This window comes from Gymnogyps californianus, chromosome 13 (assembly GCF_018139145.2).
Source record: "Gymnogyps californianus isolate 813 chromosome 13, ASM1813914v2, whole genome shotgun sequence".
Taxonomy (NCBI): Eukaryota; Metazoa; Chordata; class Aves; order Accipitriformes; family Cathartidae; genus Gymnogyps; species Gymnogyps californianus.
The window spans coordinates 4,615,189-4,635,422 of NC_059483.1; the positions used below are offsets into that span (position 1 = coordinate 4,615,189).

At 42.4% G+C, this 20,234-nt stretch overlaps 1 protein-coding gene across 3 annotated transcripts in view; it reads left to right on the plus strand.

Moving 5' to 3' along the window:
- Positions 1–9,076: 9,076 nt before the first annotated feature.
- Positions 9,077–20,234, plus strand: part of PDZRN3 (PDZ domain containing ring finger 3) — a 149,487-nt gene continuing 138,329 nt past the window's right edge. Inside the window, exons 1-4 of one of the 3 annotated variants that reach the window (XM_050904563.1) lie at positions 9,077–9,383; positions 9,534–9,848; positions 16,144–16,230; positions 17,384–17,491. In XM_050904563.1, coding sequence (XP_050760520.1) covers positions 9,132–9,383; positions 9,534–9,848; positions 16,144–16,230; positions 17,384–17,491 — 762 coding nt within the window. In that variant the 5' untranslated portion in view covers positions 9,077–9,131. Of the gene's footprint in view, positions 9,849–16,143; positions 16,231–17,383; positions 17,492–20,234 lie in introns of all 3 variants that reach the window. The other 2 variants (XM_050904561.1, XM_050904562.1) reach the window with 2 other exon arrangements.

The window sequence follows — 20,234 nt, forward strand, 5'->3', positions numbered from 1 at the left end:
TCGTGACCTTGTGGGTGTGCCTGAAACCGTTTAACCCAGATACAAATACAGATCTCCGAGGACACAAACACATCACAGCTCCCACATGGAACCAGCTTTGTTCTCCATAGGAGTCTCCTCACCTCCTAGAGGATGTCAACCGCTCCCTCTGGAGCCTCCATTTGTTTCCTTCTCTTTTTTATATGACACCCGCAGCATGTCCTAGGACAGAAATCTCCATCCCCATCTCCATCCCCTTCATTATCAAAGCTGCCAGTCCTACTCACAGACGTATGCCGTGGAGAGGGAAAATTAGCCATATGCTGAATGTGGAGCACAATCCTCATTTCAAACTTGACTTACTTGGATATCCACGTCGGTCCTCTGCTCCAAACCATCTTCTCTTTGAAATCTGAAGCTTTAGCCTCATTAGTAAGTCCTCCTAAAAACCCAAACAAATAAGAAACAGTCTCCTTCATGCTCTTGGTGACTTATCCTTTGTATTATTAGACCTGATTGAAAAAGTTAAGGCCATTTTCATATTAATGTCTTTGAAAATTGTCCTTGTTTTGTTTTTAATTAAAATATAGCATTAGCCATATTATTATCATTACTCTGCCAATTTCTCAGATAACACATTTTCCTTGCATTTTTGTGTAGCATCCTGGTTAACAAAATGTTTTCTTTTTCAAAACTAGTTATTTCAGAAATAAAAAATGTAAGTATCTATTTCAGTACAATTTTAAGAAAAAAATTGTACAGAAAATTTACATTTTGCATTTAGAAATTGTAAAAAAACCTGTGGACAATATTTCATCATAATGATCTGTTTCTAACTTTTTACAGTGACAACAAATTTGACATTTCAAGGAGTTTTCAGAAAATTCTGCTTTTATTTTTTCAGTCAGATCTAGTATTTATATTTAAAACTGTTTTGCCAAGAGGCTCACATTCTGTCACTGGCAAATGTAGCAGAGACTGCCAAAATAAAAAGACATTACTTTTCTTCATTTTGGAACCTTTGTCAAAGTTCAGAAAAGATCTTAGAAACACCAACTATACTTTTGAACTAAATGTCTAAAATGTTAATGAAATTTCAGGGCATACTTAATATTGCAAAACCACGAAGAAAGGAAAAAAAAAAAAAGGAGCTGGAAGCTGCCTAGATCAAGACATTTGAAAAACAAAAATAAGGCTAAAACTGAAACAGTTATGAGAGCTACACAAAATGTTTTCCATTAGAGCAAGACAGCTATGAATATCAATATTTAACAATGTAATTTGAATGGATCTGGCGCAGCATCTTGCGCAGTAGGACCACACTCAAGTTCTGTGGTGATCAGAGCACAAATACAGATTTTAAAAGCTCCTGACACTCCACATCATTGCACAATTAGAAAGTTACACAAAACAGCCCTAGTGGAGAGGCCTTGGGGGTCTCTGTACCTATTCAGCCATGACTCCTAAAGAAATTTAGAGCTCCCAAAGGACTCTGCTCATGCAAAGAGGAAGAGTCTTCACATACTTCCAAGTGTTTGGGGTTTTTTAAAGAGAAAAAAACCAAAAACCTCCTCCTGTGTAAAAAAAGTACCTTTTGTCTCTTAACCGCAAAACTGGGTTTATTGCATAGCTAGGATGTACCTTCTTTCTTTTTCTAAACTGACCGGTCTCCAGAACACACACAACTCCCATCACTTACACCATTTTAAATTAAAAGTAAATATTGATGCATATTAATGAGAAAAACAATGGCTTGACCTAGTGTAATCTTCTTAGCATATGACTTATTAATCCACTGACTGCCTAATTCCATGGGGACTAAATTCTTAAGATCTTTGATCGTGAATATTAATCAAAACTTTAACTTGCATCAAGAGGTTTCCACACTGGCTTAACAGTTCCCTGATTCTAGCACTTCCCTGGCAAGAATATCACCAATTTATAAATATAAACATTTAGGTTTTCGGGATGAGATCTCTAGTTGTATGCACACTTCAGTTTTTCTGATGGGGGAGGTTTCCTACAGACATCTTTAGTTTCTGTCACACACAGAATGTGTGATCTTTCAAGCTCCCTTTTTCTCCAAAAACGTCACTGTGATGTTACTGCACATCTCTGTATAGGCTGGGATAAACAGTCACAATACACCAAGCAGAACACTGATGTAAAATCCTCCCGTATGAAATCTTTTAACACTTATATAACTTTTTTGAGCTCTCGTTCATCTCCCAGAGCTGAATGAAGAGCACACATACTAAAGAGCAGTTCTCAACCTTTCCCATCGAAGTCCAGACCACAGCAAGGCATTTTCAACCTGCATACCCAGTTTGATGCTTATCCTAGCCTGATCATACAAAGTTTATTTTAAAAAGGATTAAACTTATTTTTATTACAGTATTTAAAATCACATATGTTAATTATTATTAATTTTCTAAAACTGCACACAACTTTTTTCAAGTGGCAGATTCCACATGCTTGCCATATTTGCTTCTTTTCACCAGGCAAATTTTGTCATGTCCCTGCTTTAACTTCGCAAAGGCCGGTTACACCTCTCTACCCATAGCTTCATTTTATCCCAACCCCCTTCCCAACAAGAAATAAGGAAATAACTGAAATCCGTGCTTACTATTTCTAAGTACTGGAATCTCCTTTTTAAAAACTTGTATTTTAAAGCAATATAAATTCCACAGAAAGTCCAAGAGCACTGAAATGAAAAGGCTTTCTCAAGCCACCACCATTTTCCAAAATACCTTGACTATCAAATAAAAAAAAGCCAAAAGCTCAATTAGGATCAAATTAAAGGTCATCAAGCCCAGAATCCTGTCTCTAAGAGCAATCAGCTGGGGATACTTGTCTTGCACAGATAATGGCATGGTCTGTTTGCAGTGATTCTCTCCTAGCTTCTGGCAACCAGTAATTTAGAAATTTCTAGAGACAGAGGTCAGTAGCAATAGCTGGACTTATCATCCAAAGATGCTCTATGCCCTCCCTGAACATGTATAGTTGTAGTCTCTACAACATCCTGCTGTAGCACTCATCAGACAAAACAGCATTCTCCTAACCTCTTTTGCTTTTCCATCTTGGGGCTCACCTGACCCAGAATTTAAGAATTTTTTACTTAACAGACTGGGCTTTCCATAAGGCTTCTGTTTTTGAACTAAGACATATGTTTTAAAAGGGAATTTTTCCTTAGTATATAAAAACGTAAACAGTGCTGTAAATACATAAGCAGGGTAACTGCTTACCTAAGAAGTAGTGGATGACCACAAAAGCCTGCTTGTCAAATACACCTTGTGCAAGTATTAAGAACTGTTTATTTTGGAAATGGCACAAAAGCATCCAGAGATAAAGCAGTGTTGCTGATGTGGAAAAAACAGAACATTCCACGTTATTCACAGTCGTCCTGTCAGTATGAAAAGTTAATTAATTTCCATTCCTGTTCTTGGAAACAGGAATATTTTTCACATTTTAAGAGAAAAGCGTTGGACTTAAAGACTTCGGAAATGCTTATATGTGAACACACAGTCACAGATAAATACAGCTTCACCTCTTTTTCGTGGGGCCAGACTGTCAATTAAGGGCAATCCAAAGGCTCTCAGGTTTGTCAGCTAAATACAATCCCAAACACACCTACCCATGAAAAATGCCGCATGTGTGAGTACTATCTGACAGGTCTGCAACATCCATGTGCATGGAAATGGGGAAAAGATGCTCAGCAATTTCTGTTCACTGAGCACTCTCTATTCTCTGAGACGTAGACTGACCTCCACTATTACCGAATTCATAGTACAAACTCCTACAGAACATGCCTCTAAATTACGGCTTGCGTTTTATGTCCCACCCATTACCATTGAGTTAATTACAGTCTGGATTTAAACACTATCATTACAACGTGTAAGATGTGTGAAAGGGAATTAGGCATACATAATGTCAGTTCTCTCTCTCTCAATTGTTTAAATAAGGGAGGAAAAGACAAAGAAATTATATAGTACAGAATGTAGTGTCTACATCATAATTTGATACCTACTGCACATTTTTGTATTGCTGAGGAAACTCAAAGATGCAGCATTTTTGGCCATAGGACTGGATACTGAATGCTTTCTGGGATGTAGTCTCCACTGAAATTTGGAATCTTTGTGTAGTTTCAGGCAAGCGGTGGTCAGGTCTGGGCCTCAGTCTTGTACTCAAATCACAGACTTACTCATAAAAAGCAACTGGTCACCAAAACTGGCTCCAATATCAAGTGAAGAACGGCTCGGGAAAAGCAGAATTCAATTTCTAGCACTCAGCTAAAGACTTGCTGAATTACAATGGGCACTTCTATTATCCGGCATTTCATTAAGCCTGGTCTTAAAACATGGCTAATTCTCCCTTACCACAAAGAGGATTGTTCATAATAAAATGTATAATAAATAACTTCAAGACTCTCAGGTATTGTAGTGGTCAATTAATGTAACTATTCAGACAAAGAGCACTCAACACGGCTGACTGATCAAATTTCCTAAAAAGCCCCAGAAGTAAGAGCATTATTTTATATTTTTCTCTATCCATATTAATATAGGAATGTGTACTTATAGCCAAAATTCTTGTGGACCTTGCCTCTCAATTATTCATAAATAAAATATCAACTTTACTATGACTTCAGTTATGTGAAGAGATAAGGAGAAGGAAGCCAGTTATGAAATAGGCTCAAATGATGCCAGTCCTTCAAGTATGTGTCTGAAAACAGCTAGATTTCTGAGGCAGTGAAGTAGCTCTGAAGCAACTACACAAAAATATGCATGGAACGTCAAGAAAGGATGCTCATGTGCTATCTTTTACTTCTTGCTTTAATGTTTCTTCTGAAACAAAGGGATTTGATTTGGATTTTTGATGCAGCTTGTTCTGTTGCTAATATACAATTTACTTCTAAGCATCCATTTTAATATTGTATCAACCTTCTACTCGTACATGTAAAACCCTGAAATCCTAGCTCAACTGCCAAGCCAGAGTCTAACCTTTTGCAAAATACTTAATATAAATGTCATATAAACCATTATCATTATGTACCGTCTCCACTGTGGTTGATACGGACTATGCTCTAACATTACAAGACTGACATTTTATTTGGTCCACATTCACCAGCTCTTCCGTGTATCTTCTATCAATGCAAACTTACATTTCTACCAGCAGTAAAAATAAAGGATTGAGGCACGTTCATTTGAATTTTAATGATAGCAGCTACACAGATAGATAAAGAAAAACATGTAAAACATACATAGTACAAGAAAGGTCATAAAATGTCATAGAATACAGAATCTTTCAAATGTGTAACTCTGTACAGTGCTTCAGTGCTTGGCAATGAACAGAATGTTGAGAAGATCTTGACATTTTAAATACATTTTAAATATACTGCACATATTCTAAATACACTAAACATATTTTAAATATGCCCAGGACCACTGTGAGTTTCAGTTTCCAAAAGGCTCCAACTCATGAAGTAAGTGCATGAGGAAGACCATGTTACATTGGACATGTCCTGTTAACCTTACGGGTTTTGTCAGAATCAAATAAGGCAGAAGAATGACACAGATGATTGCCATGGAGAGGGATTCGACTCCTTCTCTGCATTACCTAATGGTTTCTACTTTTTTAAAGGCAAACTGATGTAAAAAAAATCAGGTTTCTTGCAAAGATCTCATAATCAAGTGTAAAATGATGCTAACCTTTATGAACAAAAGGCAGATGAAGATGAGTAAGTACTTCCAATCAAATTGCATTTGATTTTCTGTGAGACTGGAAACTTCACAGCAGCGGAAAAAAAAAAAACCCAGACTGAATGAAACCTGCTGCAAAAACCTTAGTTTTGCAGACCTTTGAGAGTTGGCATTGTGTCTGTGCTACGTCCCAAACTGACATGCCCTCACCCTTCTTATGACAGGATAGCAAAGTTAAATGACAGAGCCCTAATGGTTCAGTAATGGTCCCACCCCAGTACACTACCTCTGACGATGAGAGAACTGACGAAATAAAAATGACCTTCCTCAGCTGTGGCAATGTAATTTCAGCCCTGGTGGCAACACACTGGAAACCAAACCTCTTTTCAGTTTCAAACCTCAGCCTTTGAAAATAACATTAAAGGCTTCTGTTGAGAGGCTGCTTTTTAAACATTTTTTTCAAGGGAGAACTGAAATGTAAGTGTCTCCAGTAGGGAAAGCTCCATTTGTGCCTTCTCCCGTGGAAAACGGCAGCAGGGAGAAGGGAACTTCAGTTCCCTGTCAGCGCTCCAAACTGTAGTCCTGTAGTCTAAATGCAAGACTGCAGTGGCTTCAAAAGTTTTAATTTATAAATAAAGGATCTATTCCTACACAAATGTCACATTAAAGTATATCACAGAATTCAGCACACCATCTGCCTAGCCGTGACTCTGAATGAAAATGTTATTCAAGTTCTTGCCCATATTTTCCATCCAAATATTTGTATAGTTTCAAATAGCCTAAGGAACCTGGTACCGACGTCATTCTCGTTGAAATCAATAAAAGCTCTGCCTCTGGCTTCAACAGGAATGGCCTCAAGCATCCTGTAGCGACAACTTTGAAATACTAAACCAAAACTGCTACAGCTATCATTGAAGGAAGTAATGTATTTCTATTTCTATTTACAACCATCCTGAATGCATGAGGCACTTTATAAACTCATGTAAAGAAGGTCGTAAGACGGTGGTCACATGGGGCACTAATTTAGAGCAGCTATCTTAAAACAGCCTATTCAGAAATAGTTGCGTTGACGGATTTCCCCATCAGACGAGGTCTGATACAGCAGCTACCAAAATGAACACCAACGCTAAAAGTCGCTCATTTGTACTATGTGCATCCCCAGACCATGTAATCCTAAGTTTTATTTCAGATAAAATGCTCATGGAAAAGAGTAGATGCCATGATTAGTAACAGCTATCCGAGCTTTTGTGACAAACTGCAAAACAGTGTCCTACTAGTGAAGTGTACCAACACTACAGACGAAGCATGGGGGCTCAGCAGTGCGCGGCTGGTGGTCCAGGTGGTTGGAGGGACGAAAGAGACGCAGCATTGCAGCAAGGGAAATGGTAAGAGAGACTGGTGAGAAGAGGAATCCTGAGGAGGCAGAGATGAGAAAGAGGAGGAAGAGGAAAAAGGCAGTGAAGCACAAGAAGTATGGGAATCACTACTACAGATCAAATAGAATAGTCAGAAAGTCAGTAATATACATGTACTAATTAAACTTTATCACCATGGCCCTGGACTGTGCGTGACCTTCAGGTGGAGTTAACAGAAAACCTACAGGCACAGTCCCGTATTACGTTATTTATTATTTATTTATTAAAACGGAACAAATCTGTAAAAAACTCCTTAACTAGGTACATAACCCTAAATATGTGACGCACACTTTCTTAAGCGACTTATACAGCCAAAAGCAACCTTAAGCTTTATGGAACATTAGAAATTAGAATGAAATGAGCACTACAGATGGAATTCATGTTTGAAAAGTGAAAACCCTTAATACTAAAAACTACTTGCCTGAGACTGAATTGGGAACATAGTTGTGTAACCACTAGTCTGTTACCTTTTAAAGGTCACTAACGGACAAATAATCATCCCAGACGTTCAGAAAATCATTTTACCATGATATAATAGGCATGTACTAAAGGTCATTTGAAACTGAAGTTTCTAGTTGGGCTTGTACTTTGCCATAAAGCAAAACACATTAAAAGAACAATTGAGCTGGTATGTGGCTTTAGTGCATGTGAGAATTCTGCTCCACCATCCACAATGAACAAAGCTGTTCTCTTTTATTGCTTTTTTCAGTACTTGAATATCTGCCTTGTAAGAGAAATTGTTTTTGCCTAATGCTATGTCTGGTACTTCAGGTGTGGTCTGGCTAGCTTTTTATAGCATATTCTGGAGTGCTTTTAAATAATCTCCAGGCAGAAACAGATATCAAAAGTGGTAATCTTTTCTGATCTCCCTCACTTGCATCCAAGTGGCATTAACGGGACATTAATAGGCTATGCAAACACAGAAAAAACGTATCCCTTTTCCATAAGAATACGAGCAGCACTGGCAGACTGCTGTGTTTGCACTTACTGGCAGCGTACGGATGTCTCACCAAAGAACTGAACAGTCAGTCCCCTTTCTAAGCAGCTCGCCGAGGACCTGACCCCGGAGGGCAGCTCCGTGCAGCGCCCTTTCCAAAAGTCCCCGACTTCTGCGCGTCCCCAGCCAACACGCCCCGACACTCTGCTTCGAGCGAGCCGTCCCGTTTGTTACCAACTGCACGTTAAGCGCGACGAGAGTTCATACTCCTCCTTCCTCGCCTCGTCTCACCTTGCCACATCCCGCCGCGCCCCTGCCCTCCTCCTCCCCCCTCTCCTCACACCCACCTCCCGCCCTCCCCCGGCCCCTCATACCCCGCTCCCCTCCTCTCCCACAGCTTCCCCACGACCGTCCCCTTCCCTCCCCCCCCCAATCCCCCCTGTCCCTTACGCTCGCCAAGCCTCCCCCGGCCCGGGAGCTCTCCCCTCCGCAGCGATCCCCTCAGGCACACCGCGCCCGCTGCCCGCCGCCCCGCCTCCCCGCCTCATCCCCGGGCTCCCGGTTACCTGCCGCCGCACGGGGAGGGGGGGGACGACGACGACACACAGGCCGGAGCCCACCCCGCCCTCCTCTCCCCGAAACAAAGGCACCCTTGTCCCTCGCTGCGCCGCGGACCCGCGGGGGGGGGGGGGGGGAACGGACAGGGGACGGGACACCCCCGGGGGTGTCCCGCGTGGGCGGGGCCGGGGCGGGGCGGGCAGCGCGCGGCGGCGCTCTGCGCAGGCGGCGGCGGGGAGAGCAGCCCGCGGCGGCGGCGCGCGAGGAGGGCCGGGGCCGACGGGGCCGGCGGCAGCGGGGCCGGGGCCGGGCGCTCCCCGTGAGCGGCGGGGACAGAGCGGCCGCGGTGGCTTCCCCGCACCGCTGCGGGCTGGGCTCGGTGCCGGAGCGCCTTCCTGGGCGGCGGGGGTAGCTGGCCGATACTTATTTATTATTATTTTTGGCCTCCCCCGTCCCGTCGCCGCGCTTCGGTTACTTGGGCTGGGCTTTTTTTTGTTTGTTTGCTTTTTTCTCTGTTTCGCTTGTTTTTGGGAAAGCGGAAGGAGGATGGGGTTCGAGCTGGATCGCTTCAACGGGGACGTGGATCCCGACTTCAAATGCAATCTGTGCAACAAAGTTCTGGAGGACCCGCTGACCACCCCCTGCGGCCACGTCTTCTGCGCCGGCTGCGTGCTGCCTTGGGTGGTGCAGCAAGGCAGCTGCCCCGTGAACTGCCAGCGCATCTCCACCAAGGAGCTCAACCACGTCCTGCCCCTGAAGAGCCTCATCCTCAAGCTGGACATCAAGTGCGACAACCACGCGCGGGGCTGCGAGGCGGTGGTCCCGCTGCAACACCTGGGCGAGCACGCCGAGACCTGCGACTTCTCCCCGGCCAAGTGCCGCAACCGCGGCTGCCGCCAGGTGCTCAACCTCCGCGACGTGGAGGCGCACATGCGGGAGCGCTGCGAGGCGCGGCCCGCCGGCCTCTGCGAGCAGGGCTGCGGCTTGATGCTCACCCACGGCGAGCGCCGCGCCGGCGGACACGGCTGCCTGCGCGCCCTGCGTGCCCACGGAGCCGCGCTGCAAGCGCGGGCGGCGGCGCTGGAGAAGGCGCTGAAGAAGGAGGCGCTGCGCGCCGGCAAGCGGGAGCAGTCGCTGCTGTCGCGACTGGCGGCGGCGCAGCTGGAGCTGCAGGTGACGGCGCTGCGATACCAGAAGCGCTTCACGCAGTACAGCGCCCGCCTCGACGCCCTGGCCCGCGCCCGCGCCGCCTCCCCCGGAAAGGTAAGGGGGGGGGGGAGGGGAGGCCGGCGGCGGCCTGCCCACTCGGGAGAAGTTGCCCCACTCGCGGGGAGAGAGAGCCGGGGTGGTCCCGTCCCCCGCCCCCGCGATTCCCGGGCGCCTCTCAGCAGCGGTGTCGGGCCGCGCGAAGGGCTCGGAAAGGCGGCCGAGCCGCTCGGGGAGCCAGAGACACGTTCTCGCGTGTATCCCGGCGGGTTTCTGCGGAAGGGAGGGGCCCCACGGCGTCCTCGGCCCTGCGTGGGGTCTCCCCGCCCGGCCGTGTGCGCTGCGGTGTGCCGGGGACCGCCGCGCTGGTGCCAGCCGGGGGGGGGTGGCCGCTGTCTGTGAGCGGGAGTTGTCCTGAGGAGCCTGTCCGGCCCCCACATCCTTTGAAATACCTGAGCTTTGGCTTTTAATAGCCGTGATGTACCGGTTTCTATATATATGTTTTTTCTAATGTGACCGTCATTGGTATCTGGACCTCATATGGCAACTCGCACACCAAAATACCAAGGTCACGGCGTTACTATTTTTTTCTTGGTTCTCTCCCTGAAGAAACCTCTAAACAGCAAAATTGGAATTTCCAGGGCTGGAAATGGTATTAAACCACCAGAAATTGACTCCCAGGAGTAACACAAAGCGAAGTGAATTGGAAGAGGCTGTTGTGACCCAATGCTTTCCAGACCCTTAGTTTACCTAGCGTCCCAGAATATGGCTTCCTACAAAATGCAGTCTTTAGGATTAACTGTTACGCGACTCAGACACCTTGCCAGCTATTTCATGATCTGAAGCCATCATCTTTGTAACATCCGTGTCCAAATACAAGACATCTGCTGTGTACTTGCATTTTTTTCCAGTCACACAAGGTTCTTTGAAAGCTCAATTTAGGAGGAGAAAAATTAACTTGACTTCAGCCCCTTAGAATTAGACCATTTATAAAATGACCAGAATCAAAAGCCAGAGCTACAACAATCCCTAAGTTTTAATTGGAATGAGGCTCCCCAGCGAGGGAAGCCCTAGAAGCCAATTATCTTTTAAATGAAGACATTCAAAGTCCTCCCCGTGACCTGGAATGTGCTACCACAGACACAGCAGTATTAAACTGTTCAAAACTGTCAAACATCTGTATTCACACCTTTGGTAATGCTGAGGCTCTAAAAGCTGTGTAAAGGAAACGACTTCATGTTAGAGTCTTTTTTTTTTTTTTCCCTTTTTTCTTTTTAAAAATCCAGGGCAAAACAACCCACCATGTTTTGCTAACTCAAAACAGAATATTTTAATACTAAATGTACCGTTTTAACTTCTGGCAATACTGTGTGTGGTGCTGGTTAAAATCTTAGTAAAACTATTAAAATAAATCGGGGGTTCACATTCCTGTCAAGATTCAGGACAGTTCTCTTCTGTCTCCTCCTTTTCCTACAGCCCCCTGTGCTTTGCAATGGCATGCTGCAGAGCTTTCTGCTCCCACAGCTTAGCACACAGCTGCCTCTGCTCCCTCTCACATTGCTGATGATAGGAAAGCCCTCCGTACACTCCTGCTGTCGGAAATCGTCTCACTGAATCTCTACCTCCTCGTCTCTGATCTGATCCTAACAGCACACCTTTATTCTCACACTGCCCCTCCTTCATTTCTTTGTGGCTAGTGTTGATAATGTTGTTTTTGCATTATTTAGCTCTGTAAAGCGTAGTGAGCTGCTGTTAGCCTGAAAGGTGCTACTTCAAATAGTTGTAAATGTGCATGGTACACAGTTTCCAGCAATACTTTTTGTCAAATTTATGGTTACAGCTGGCCGAGACGACTGTGCTCGTTTTCAGCTGTATTACAAAAGGCTGTTATACAGTTTTCTGAAGCAGCACCTAACCTGAAGAAAGCTGGAAGGTGTCATGTCACCACAGACTTGTGGTCGAGCGGTCAATCAATTACATGTCTTTCACAGCATTTCGGGCAGCTTTCCAATACTAACAGCTTCAGTCTGCCCAGCTCTCAAAGAAGTACAATCAGGAAACTTGCATCTTTGTGCACTAGAGAGTTTTTTAAAAGACCCATGGTAATCACCTCGTGCAGGGGATGCTTTACCAATTTCAGGCTGTGGCATGCTTCCAAGTCTTTACTCTGGGGTTATTTTCTCGGAGGCGCTAGCATAGACTGTGCAGTGCGCGATGCAGATTGTAACACTCAGCAGGGCATACATACTTGCCTAAGGATTAGGTCCCTGAACACATGGATTACACGTATGATAATGTGGACTAACTGATTTCAATTTCAGAAGCAATTGCATATTCAAAGCATGCAGCACCTTTGCTGTCATTATTTAATTACGATCATTATTCGTGTTTCATGTATTTTGTTATAAGATGTAATTGTTCAGTCTGTGTTAAAACACAAGTAGGCCTAGCACTAACAAACTGGGTTCATAGGTTAGATGTGGTGATTGCAAAACTTACTGTAAGATGTTCTGGCTCCTCAGTAGATGAAGAAGAAGGATCTTCTGGCTTTCCTGCCTGATGGTTGCTTGTTGCTACAGATGAGGACCCAATCTAGAATAAATCAGATGACATATCCTCTAGTCAAAACAAAAGAAATGCCCACGTACGGTTCTGTTTAAATGCTTAGTTAAAGGGGAAATACGATGTTGAGGGACATTAGGCCATTCATGAAAGACCCAAATTCATGATCTTTTGGCTGGGGCAAACTTTTTCAGCAGCTTTGGAGACCCAGGTGTGGGTTTGCCTTAGCATAGACTTCCTTTGTGATACTGGATGAATCACATAGCTTTCCTGTGCTTTGATCTCCCATTTCTGAAGTGAGTTTTATAACATTGCCATCACTATATTGAGAGAAGACATACATAAAATATATATTTTGTACACACACTCATCTGTAAATATCTCACAATTTTATAAGTCCCTTAAACAGATAGATGTGCCTTAAGTGACTCCAGTTGTGTTTTCCATGTGTATTCTTCGCCACTGAGGGAGCATTTTAATTTTACTGTGTGTTTACTGGATGTCTGATCTGTGCTTATTCCAAAAGACAAATTTGAAGGTGTATTCAGACAGCGACTATTTATTCCTTGGTGGGAAGAGGTGAGGCTTATTGTGGACGAGCTTGACGAGGGAGTGGTAGGGAAGGTGGTGTGTCTTACTCAAAATTAGTATTTCCTTTGATCCGGCATGTCAATCCTGAAACATCAAAGTCTAAATAATCAAGAAAAACCTCATACTATTCAAACAATGCTTAATCCTTGCTGAAACATACCACTGTTCACACCTATTGATAAGCTGATCTGGTCGTTCCTTTATGTACACAGCCGTCAAAGTCCTTTGGGAAGAAATGAGTAAGGGAGAATCAGAAGCAGTTCATGGTGCTGGCTGCAGCCCGCGGTGGAAGCCCTTCTGCTGTCCTGACGACCAAAGGCAGGGACGGACTTTCAGTAAATGTATCAGACATGTAGGAACCAGTTTATGATCTAGTATTTAGGACCTCCGGTTTAATACCTCTGTGGAGGTGGTAACACAAGTTTTAATTCTATAAAAGCCAGACGAAGTCCTTTAAAACAAGATGTTATTTTTTTCTCAGACTGTCCCCAAGCGGGATCCGCCAGGCTGGTCCTGGCAGCCCGTTCGCCAGTAAACAAGAAGCTGAAGTGCCTCCTGTAACGAAGACAGACCTTCTTAGCCACAGCACTACCAAAGAAATTAGTGTCTTCCAATATCTAAAGGGAAAGGCAGTCTATTAGCTCCACATTACTCAGCTGGGAAGTACAGTAATTTCAAGAATTATGTTTAAGAGTTCTGTTCAGCTGTGGGAATACAACATGCCAGTAACCATCAGGTCTGCTGCTGAACCAGATGACGGGGCAGGGCTGGATGCTGGCCACCGCATTTCCACAGTTACCTCACTGTTTAATGATTGTTTCGCTGGAACGCGAGACACGTTAGAGGGGAAAAGAAAGGCAGAGCCCTGGAAAAATCATTTGCATCGTGGCTTCCTCATGAAGTGAAGAAGGTTGTTAAAGAAATTGTTAAGACCTGAGACGTGAATCTGCAAAAGTAACCAAGCGTTAAAGCAAACGCGCTGCTGCCTCCCTGGTGCCGGGGCAATTCCGTACGGATGGTGGGATTAGCGCTCTGCAGTGGCATGCGGGTTGTGTTCTGTAACACGACTCTGCTGCCACGGAGAAGATGGAGACAGTGTACAAATCCATCAGGACTGGCTGGAAAGTTTCTTTAAAGCCCCCGTGGACGTTTTTCAGGAGTACCTACAAAAAACTGCATTAGGTTTTTTTTTTCCCCCACAACTTTTGACTCATTCAAACCCACCTGCTTTAATACTTGTTCTGCTAGATATAAAAGCATCAAATCATAGCCACGTAAGGAGTCTTTAATGAAAACATTCAACTTTAATTACTGAAAGTGTCTTGAGAGCAATGTCGTAATTGTTTCTTGATTGTTCTAATTCATTTGCCTTCTTAAAAAGGCATAATAGAGGAAGTAAACAGTGGCGCTAGCATGTCCTTGTCTTTCAGATCCTGAATCATCAGTCCCTGAAAGTGGTCTCACAGGACTGGAAATTTGTTCCTTGAAATCCTGTCTGAGGTCTGGGTCTGAAGACTTGCAGGGAAATAGCCTTTACTTCATTTTTCAGTCCTCTTCTGAGTACCTGATTCTCACTGATGCCAGGTGTAGGCAAATTCAGATAAAGTCAGTCAGAGTTTATTCATGTTTCTCTGTATCAGGTCCAAGTCTATTTATTATTCGACCTGCAGGAAAGATAATGATCACAAACTGGTGCGAAAATTGTAAACCGAGTTTTCGGGTGGAGTGTGTTGGTGCAGCTCCCCTGCGGTAGAGCTCCGAGCATGCAGTCAGTGGAGCTCTTCCAGTTTACACTGGCAGGGAATTGGGCTTTGTTATCATCCTCAGATCTGCAGGAGTAATTCAGTAATCCAGGATTACTTTGACATTTTTTATGAGTTTAATAGACATTAATATTTGATTGACAACTTCAAATTGACATGTTAGAAGAAAAATGCACAAACTAAAAACATCTGCATCGAATTACAATGTAACTGTTGTAATTTTTGTCATTAATTGGTTATGAAAACCAGACTTGTAAGATAACTTCCTCAAACTTTTTTTGTGTTCATAACTTTTTCACCCTTTAGATAAAACAAAGAAAAAGGTCTTGGAGGTAGTAAGGTTCATATATATCTGTGGATGCACAACATACCAATCCTATTCTGATTTCTAAAAAAAAAATTGTTATTCAAATGTCTTTTTGTAGTGTTCTGCTGTTGTCTGTTGTATAGTTTTGTAGTGTTGTGCTGTAAATAACAGCCACTTGATTGAGATTGAAGTTAGTACATTGTGAGCATTTAGTTGTCTTTAACGGTACATGCACTTACTTTTGTCTTAATGCAAGTTAACGGACCTAAGTAGCATCACTGTGTCATAAAGGACATTTTGCGTGAGTTTGTATCTGTAGTTAGGAACAAGCTGGGGTAAGAGGACAGGATAACAGATAATGTTTACACAGTCCCCCAAATACTACAGGTCCATCCAATCTATCTTTGTTGTACATTTTTTGTCCAATCAGAGAACTGTTCACTGCAGAATTTCATATTTTAGGGAATTAACATAATGATTTTCAATGCTGGAAGATTTCTGTTTTGCTAGTGTTAAAATTCCAAAGAAAAAAATTATTCATGGCAGGCGCTGTGAATAGCAATTGGCATCCTAGGCCTTTTGCAAAATTTGCAGCAGTTTTGTTTAATGCTGTTTTCTAAAACTCACCAGAGAATTTCTGTTGTATAACACTTCATGTTTGTTACTGTTTAAAACAATGTCATGTAGCTAGCACTAGAGAGGAGCAACATAAAAATGCAGTCCTAAGATTCAGCCACCCTCAAGCATTGGAAAAGTCAAGAATTTGACTACTGGAAACATGGAGTATTTTACATAACACATCACACATGACTAGGTCAAGTAGTTGCAGGAACTAGTATTACATATAAATATCTTCTGTTGCTGTTAAGTGTCTCACTGTAGATCTCAATAAAAAATACACATAAATCTTACAGGGTGGGTTTCTCAGAGAAGCGCTGCTGGAGAACGGTGGGGTGGCTGGAGTGTGGAGGCTGGGAGCTGCTGACTTTGCTCCAACAAAGTTATTCTAAACATTTTTCTCTAAACTACATGGGGGAAAAAAAATAAGAAATCAACCTGGATAGAAGTATTTTCTATCCTACTTACCAATGCACACAAATGTTTGAATATGTTTATCTGTTCTTTGTAGGGTGAAGAAACTAAAGCACTGACTCTCGTTCTTCATCGTGACTCTGGCTCTCTTGGATTTAATATTATTGGTGGCCGACCGTGCGTGGTATGTTAATTGTTAAAATATGTTTGCCCTTTCCAGTTGGGAAAAGCATGTAGGTCAACACTTAGAGGAAAAACGCTGCTGACAAGTATTTGGTTCTCTTGGGATTCTTTCAGAGCAAATCTTATATTCAGATTTGTATTGGATGTCTATTAACTACACTGTCTTTTCTCTCACAACGTGTTTATTCTTGGACATCATCACAGCTAGCAACACTAATAGTGGTGCAGTGTCACTCCCAAAATGGTGAAACCCGTGGTATCTCTTTCTCAGACCATACTGCTTTGAAGATGTTGCATGAGTTCGGGCCCACAGCTTTAGGCCCTTTACAGTTCATTAAGAAAACATTATTTACTCTCCTTTCCACCAGAGATTAAGCAGCCCTCTGTGCAGGTGAAGGGATGTAACTTAAACAACCTACTTTTGAATTCTATGATTTCAGCAGATGTTTCCTGCACCATACACTCACTAATGTATTTTTTCTGGATGCTTGTTGGCTGGAGCTGCTGCATATGACTTTAATTAGATCAAGGAGTGGATTATACCTTGTTCTAGTAATTTAGAAAGTATTCAGAACTACTTCTTGGCTGCTCGGAAATCTGACATTAATCACTATTTATTCCTAGTAAATTCACTTGAAAGTTATTCTTTCTTTATAGTTAGAGTTTTTCAATTTTCTGAGACATTGTTCTGCACTAGTAGAAGCTGGTGACACAGTACACAGGAATATGAAAATACCTTGTTAGGTATAAGTTGTTTTTCATGGTTTTATTTTTAAGCCTCCAGAGGAAGAGCTGTGCAACTAAAAATAAAAATGCACTGTTGTCTTACGTTTGATGTGCAAACAGGCTGCCGTCTCACTGGATTTTACATTAAGAATAATTGTGATGACAATTACTACTGAGCTGGCCTAAGTCAGAGGAAAATGATTGTCATGCAACTAATGTACCTAATGGAAGTCCATTCCTGGTTGTTTAATCTTTCAAAATGGGAGTATCGGGTGTTCTCATTAGCACAAAGTAATTCCATATTAAGACATCAATAAGAATATTTCTTTCAAATTACATGCACTGTTGTGACATGGACAAGTTTTAGCTGAGGGCAAATTAGAGTTAGTTCAAGGTACAATAATATATTTTTCTTTTCATCCTTAAAGGACAATCAAGATGGTTCATCTAGCGAAGGAATTTTTGTATCGAAAATAGTTGACACGGGGCCTGCTGCTAAGGAAGGAGGGCTACAAATTCATGACAGGATTATTGAGGTATGTGAATACACTATCCAGTCTCTTTTAATAGTGCGAGTTCCATCTCAGGTCTTCAAATGGCATGATGTTTAGTGTGGGTTTAGGAGAAATGCACCGTGGTAAACACTGTCTAGAAGACATGTTGGTTAAAATATGCTTGACTTCATTCAGTGCTGACCTTCATGGCTTTAGGTATAGTTCTTACCTAAATATAGAAACCAGATTATGGATGGTATGTGCATGTCCTGACTTTCTGAGGAGCTAGCATCTATCTGGTATGCGATAGATATTTCTTTTTAAAGCGATTGGAAACTTGTAAGTTATTTAGTTAAAACCATATGTGAAATATCTGTGGTGTAAACTGTGATTTTATTTTTCTTGGTATTTAAGATCAAGTTTTGAACAGGTAGAAAAAATTCTGCTCTGCAATTTCTGTATTGTTTATTATAAACCTAAGTAACTCCCTTAATGTTGTTTGTAAGTTCTTATATTACTCGGATTGCAGTCTGAATTTCTTCTCATTTTGCCAAAGTCTTGACCTCAATAAAAAGTCCTTCCTGTGAAAGAGATGGTTGCTTGAAACATTTCTCGCAATTTGCAGCGAGCAGATTTCTTTTTGGGGGGAAGAGAGAGCGAAAAAGGTTAGTCTTCATGAAACAAAATGCAGCTGATTGTGAGTCAGTTCCCATTGTTTAGCATTTTACAGTTAAGAAAAAGTATTCTTCACTGTCTTATTTTTGTAGGCTGGAGAAACTTTGAGAGTCTATTGTTCAAAAAGATAAGTGCGGTGTTTGTTGCCAAGGATATCATGGAACAGCCAGTTTCTCTAAGTAATGGAATTCCATTGCTCTTATGTTTTGCAAATGAGCAATAAACAGCTGTTAAGGATTTTCTGTTGGCAGGAGACAATGTGTATTTGCTATTTTCTGTACTGTTATGGTAAATTGTATTCACAATTTAGTAAGGATATAAAATATTAATTAAGTTTCTTCATATGGAAAAGAATGGAGCCACAGTAGCAGAACTATAAAAAGATAAGAAGCTGAGCTGTGAAATGATCCAGAGTTGCTTAAACTATATATATGATGTAACATAATTGCAAAAAGGTCTGGACAATTTTGTAAGAACTATGCAATTTTGTTTGAACTGAAAATTTTCCCATAAGCATGTATTTCCCCAAAGCATATTTGAAAAGCTGACATCCGTTTCTGAAGTAGTACATAGTCACATAAACCAAACAACTGTATGAAAACCAAAACTTCGGAAAATCAAATACCCTAAAGTTAGGAAATGTCGTCGTCTCTTTATGCAAGCCCGGTTCAGTTTCCTTGAGCGTAAGCACTGTAACTCAGTCTGTAACTGCACTCGTATGGCGTTTGTCTGTAGAAGTCACCCTCGCTCAGGGCACAGGGGACAGGGCAGCTAACCTCCATGGGCTCTGCAGCATCTGCTCGCTGTTGCAAGGGACCTCCCTCCTTACTGTTCCCCCTACACACACACTTTTTTTTACTCCCTCCTTACTGCTCCGTTCCTCCACAAGTTTAGCATTTGGCAACCTTAGCGCAGGCCAGGCTGAGCAACTAAATGCCGTTATGCTGGACGCACACTAAGAGCCTGAGAAGGACACAGAGGAAGACAGGCTGGGTGAGCTTTCCTGCTGGCTCGTCCCTGAGTGGAGTCATGCCTATGTGAGCTGTGTTTGTGCAAGGTCTTTTCCACAGTTCAAGTTACATTTTCACATAAGAGAAGACCCCAGAACAAAGACGCTAGAGCGATTTGTTGTATTTATAACACACCAAGGGTAGCAGGAACCCATGGGTTGACATCTCTTGTTGTGCTGACCGCAAACTCATTTTCATATTCGCTCTTCTGACCTCTAAATATATACAAAATGCTGATGAAAATTTAGCGCGTTTTTTCGCAAGAGTTGAATTTGGGTGCCTCCACTTCAGCATCTGAGTTTGGATTAGGAGTGTCCTGTTGAAGCAAGTCTCTGAATGGGCCCCAGCTAATACGGTTTGATTCCCATTGTAGAGAAGTCTCCAAGTGTGCTAACTGGATTTTTTTTAGATAAAATTAATTCATTTAATGCACCCCAGCCACTAAAGGCATCCAGTTCACAGAACTAGACTCGAGTGCTCTAATACAGAGCCCTCAAAATACACGTAGTGTGGACATCAGCTCCTGAAAGCAACTGTTTCATTCTGTATTCTGTGCAATTCATATTTAATGCGCTGTATCTAACCCTAGTCTGCGTTAAGGAAAAAAGGGGATACCTCTTGCATCAAGGCATCTAAGTGAGCTTTATCATACTAATATCCAATTATCTTAGATAATTGAAATATCCTGTAAATGATCTAGATGAAAATTAGATAATGTCCAGTGATACTGTCATTCTAGAGGCAAATTTTTTTATAACCTTCACACTGCCAAAGTTTTGATTTGGCAGGTTGGCTGAAAAATCTTTTACAGATTTAGCTGTAACTGGCAGGACAGAGCTGGAGGACTCAGATGGAACTTGGCGTAGAGAGTAGAGCATCCTAGCAGGTCACATTTACTTTCAAAAGCATGAGAGATGGTACAGAAAGGTGGTAACTTAATTATCTAGAACTGAATTTAGCTATCTAGAACTTGTTCAGTCAATATTAAGGTTTTATGTATCACCAGCATGATTTTAAATAGACTTTTTCACAAAGAACTCTTATTCCAATATAAGCTGCTGAGCATAACATCTCCAAAATTAATTCCAGCGTCCATCACA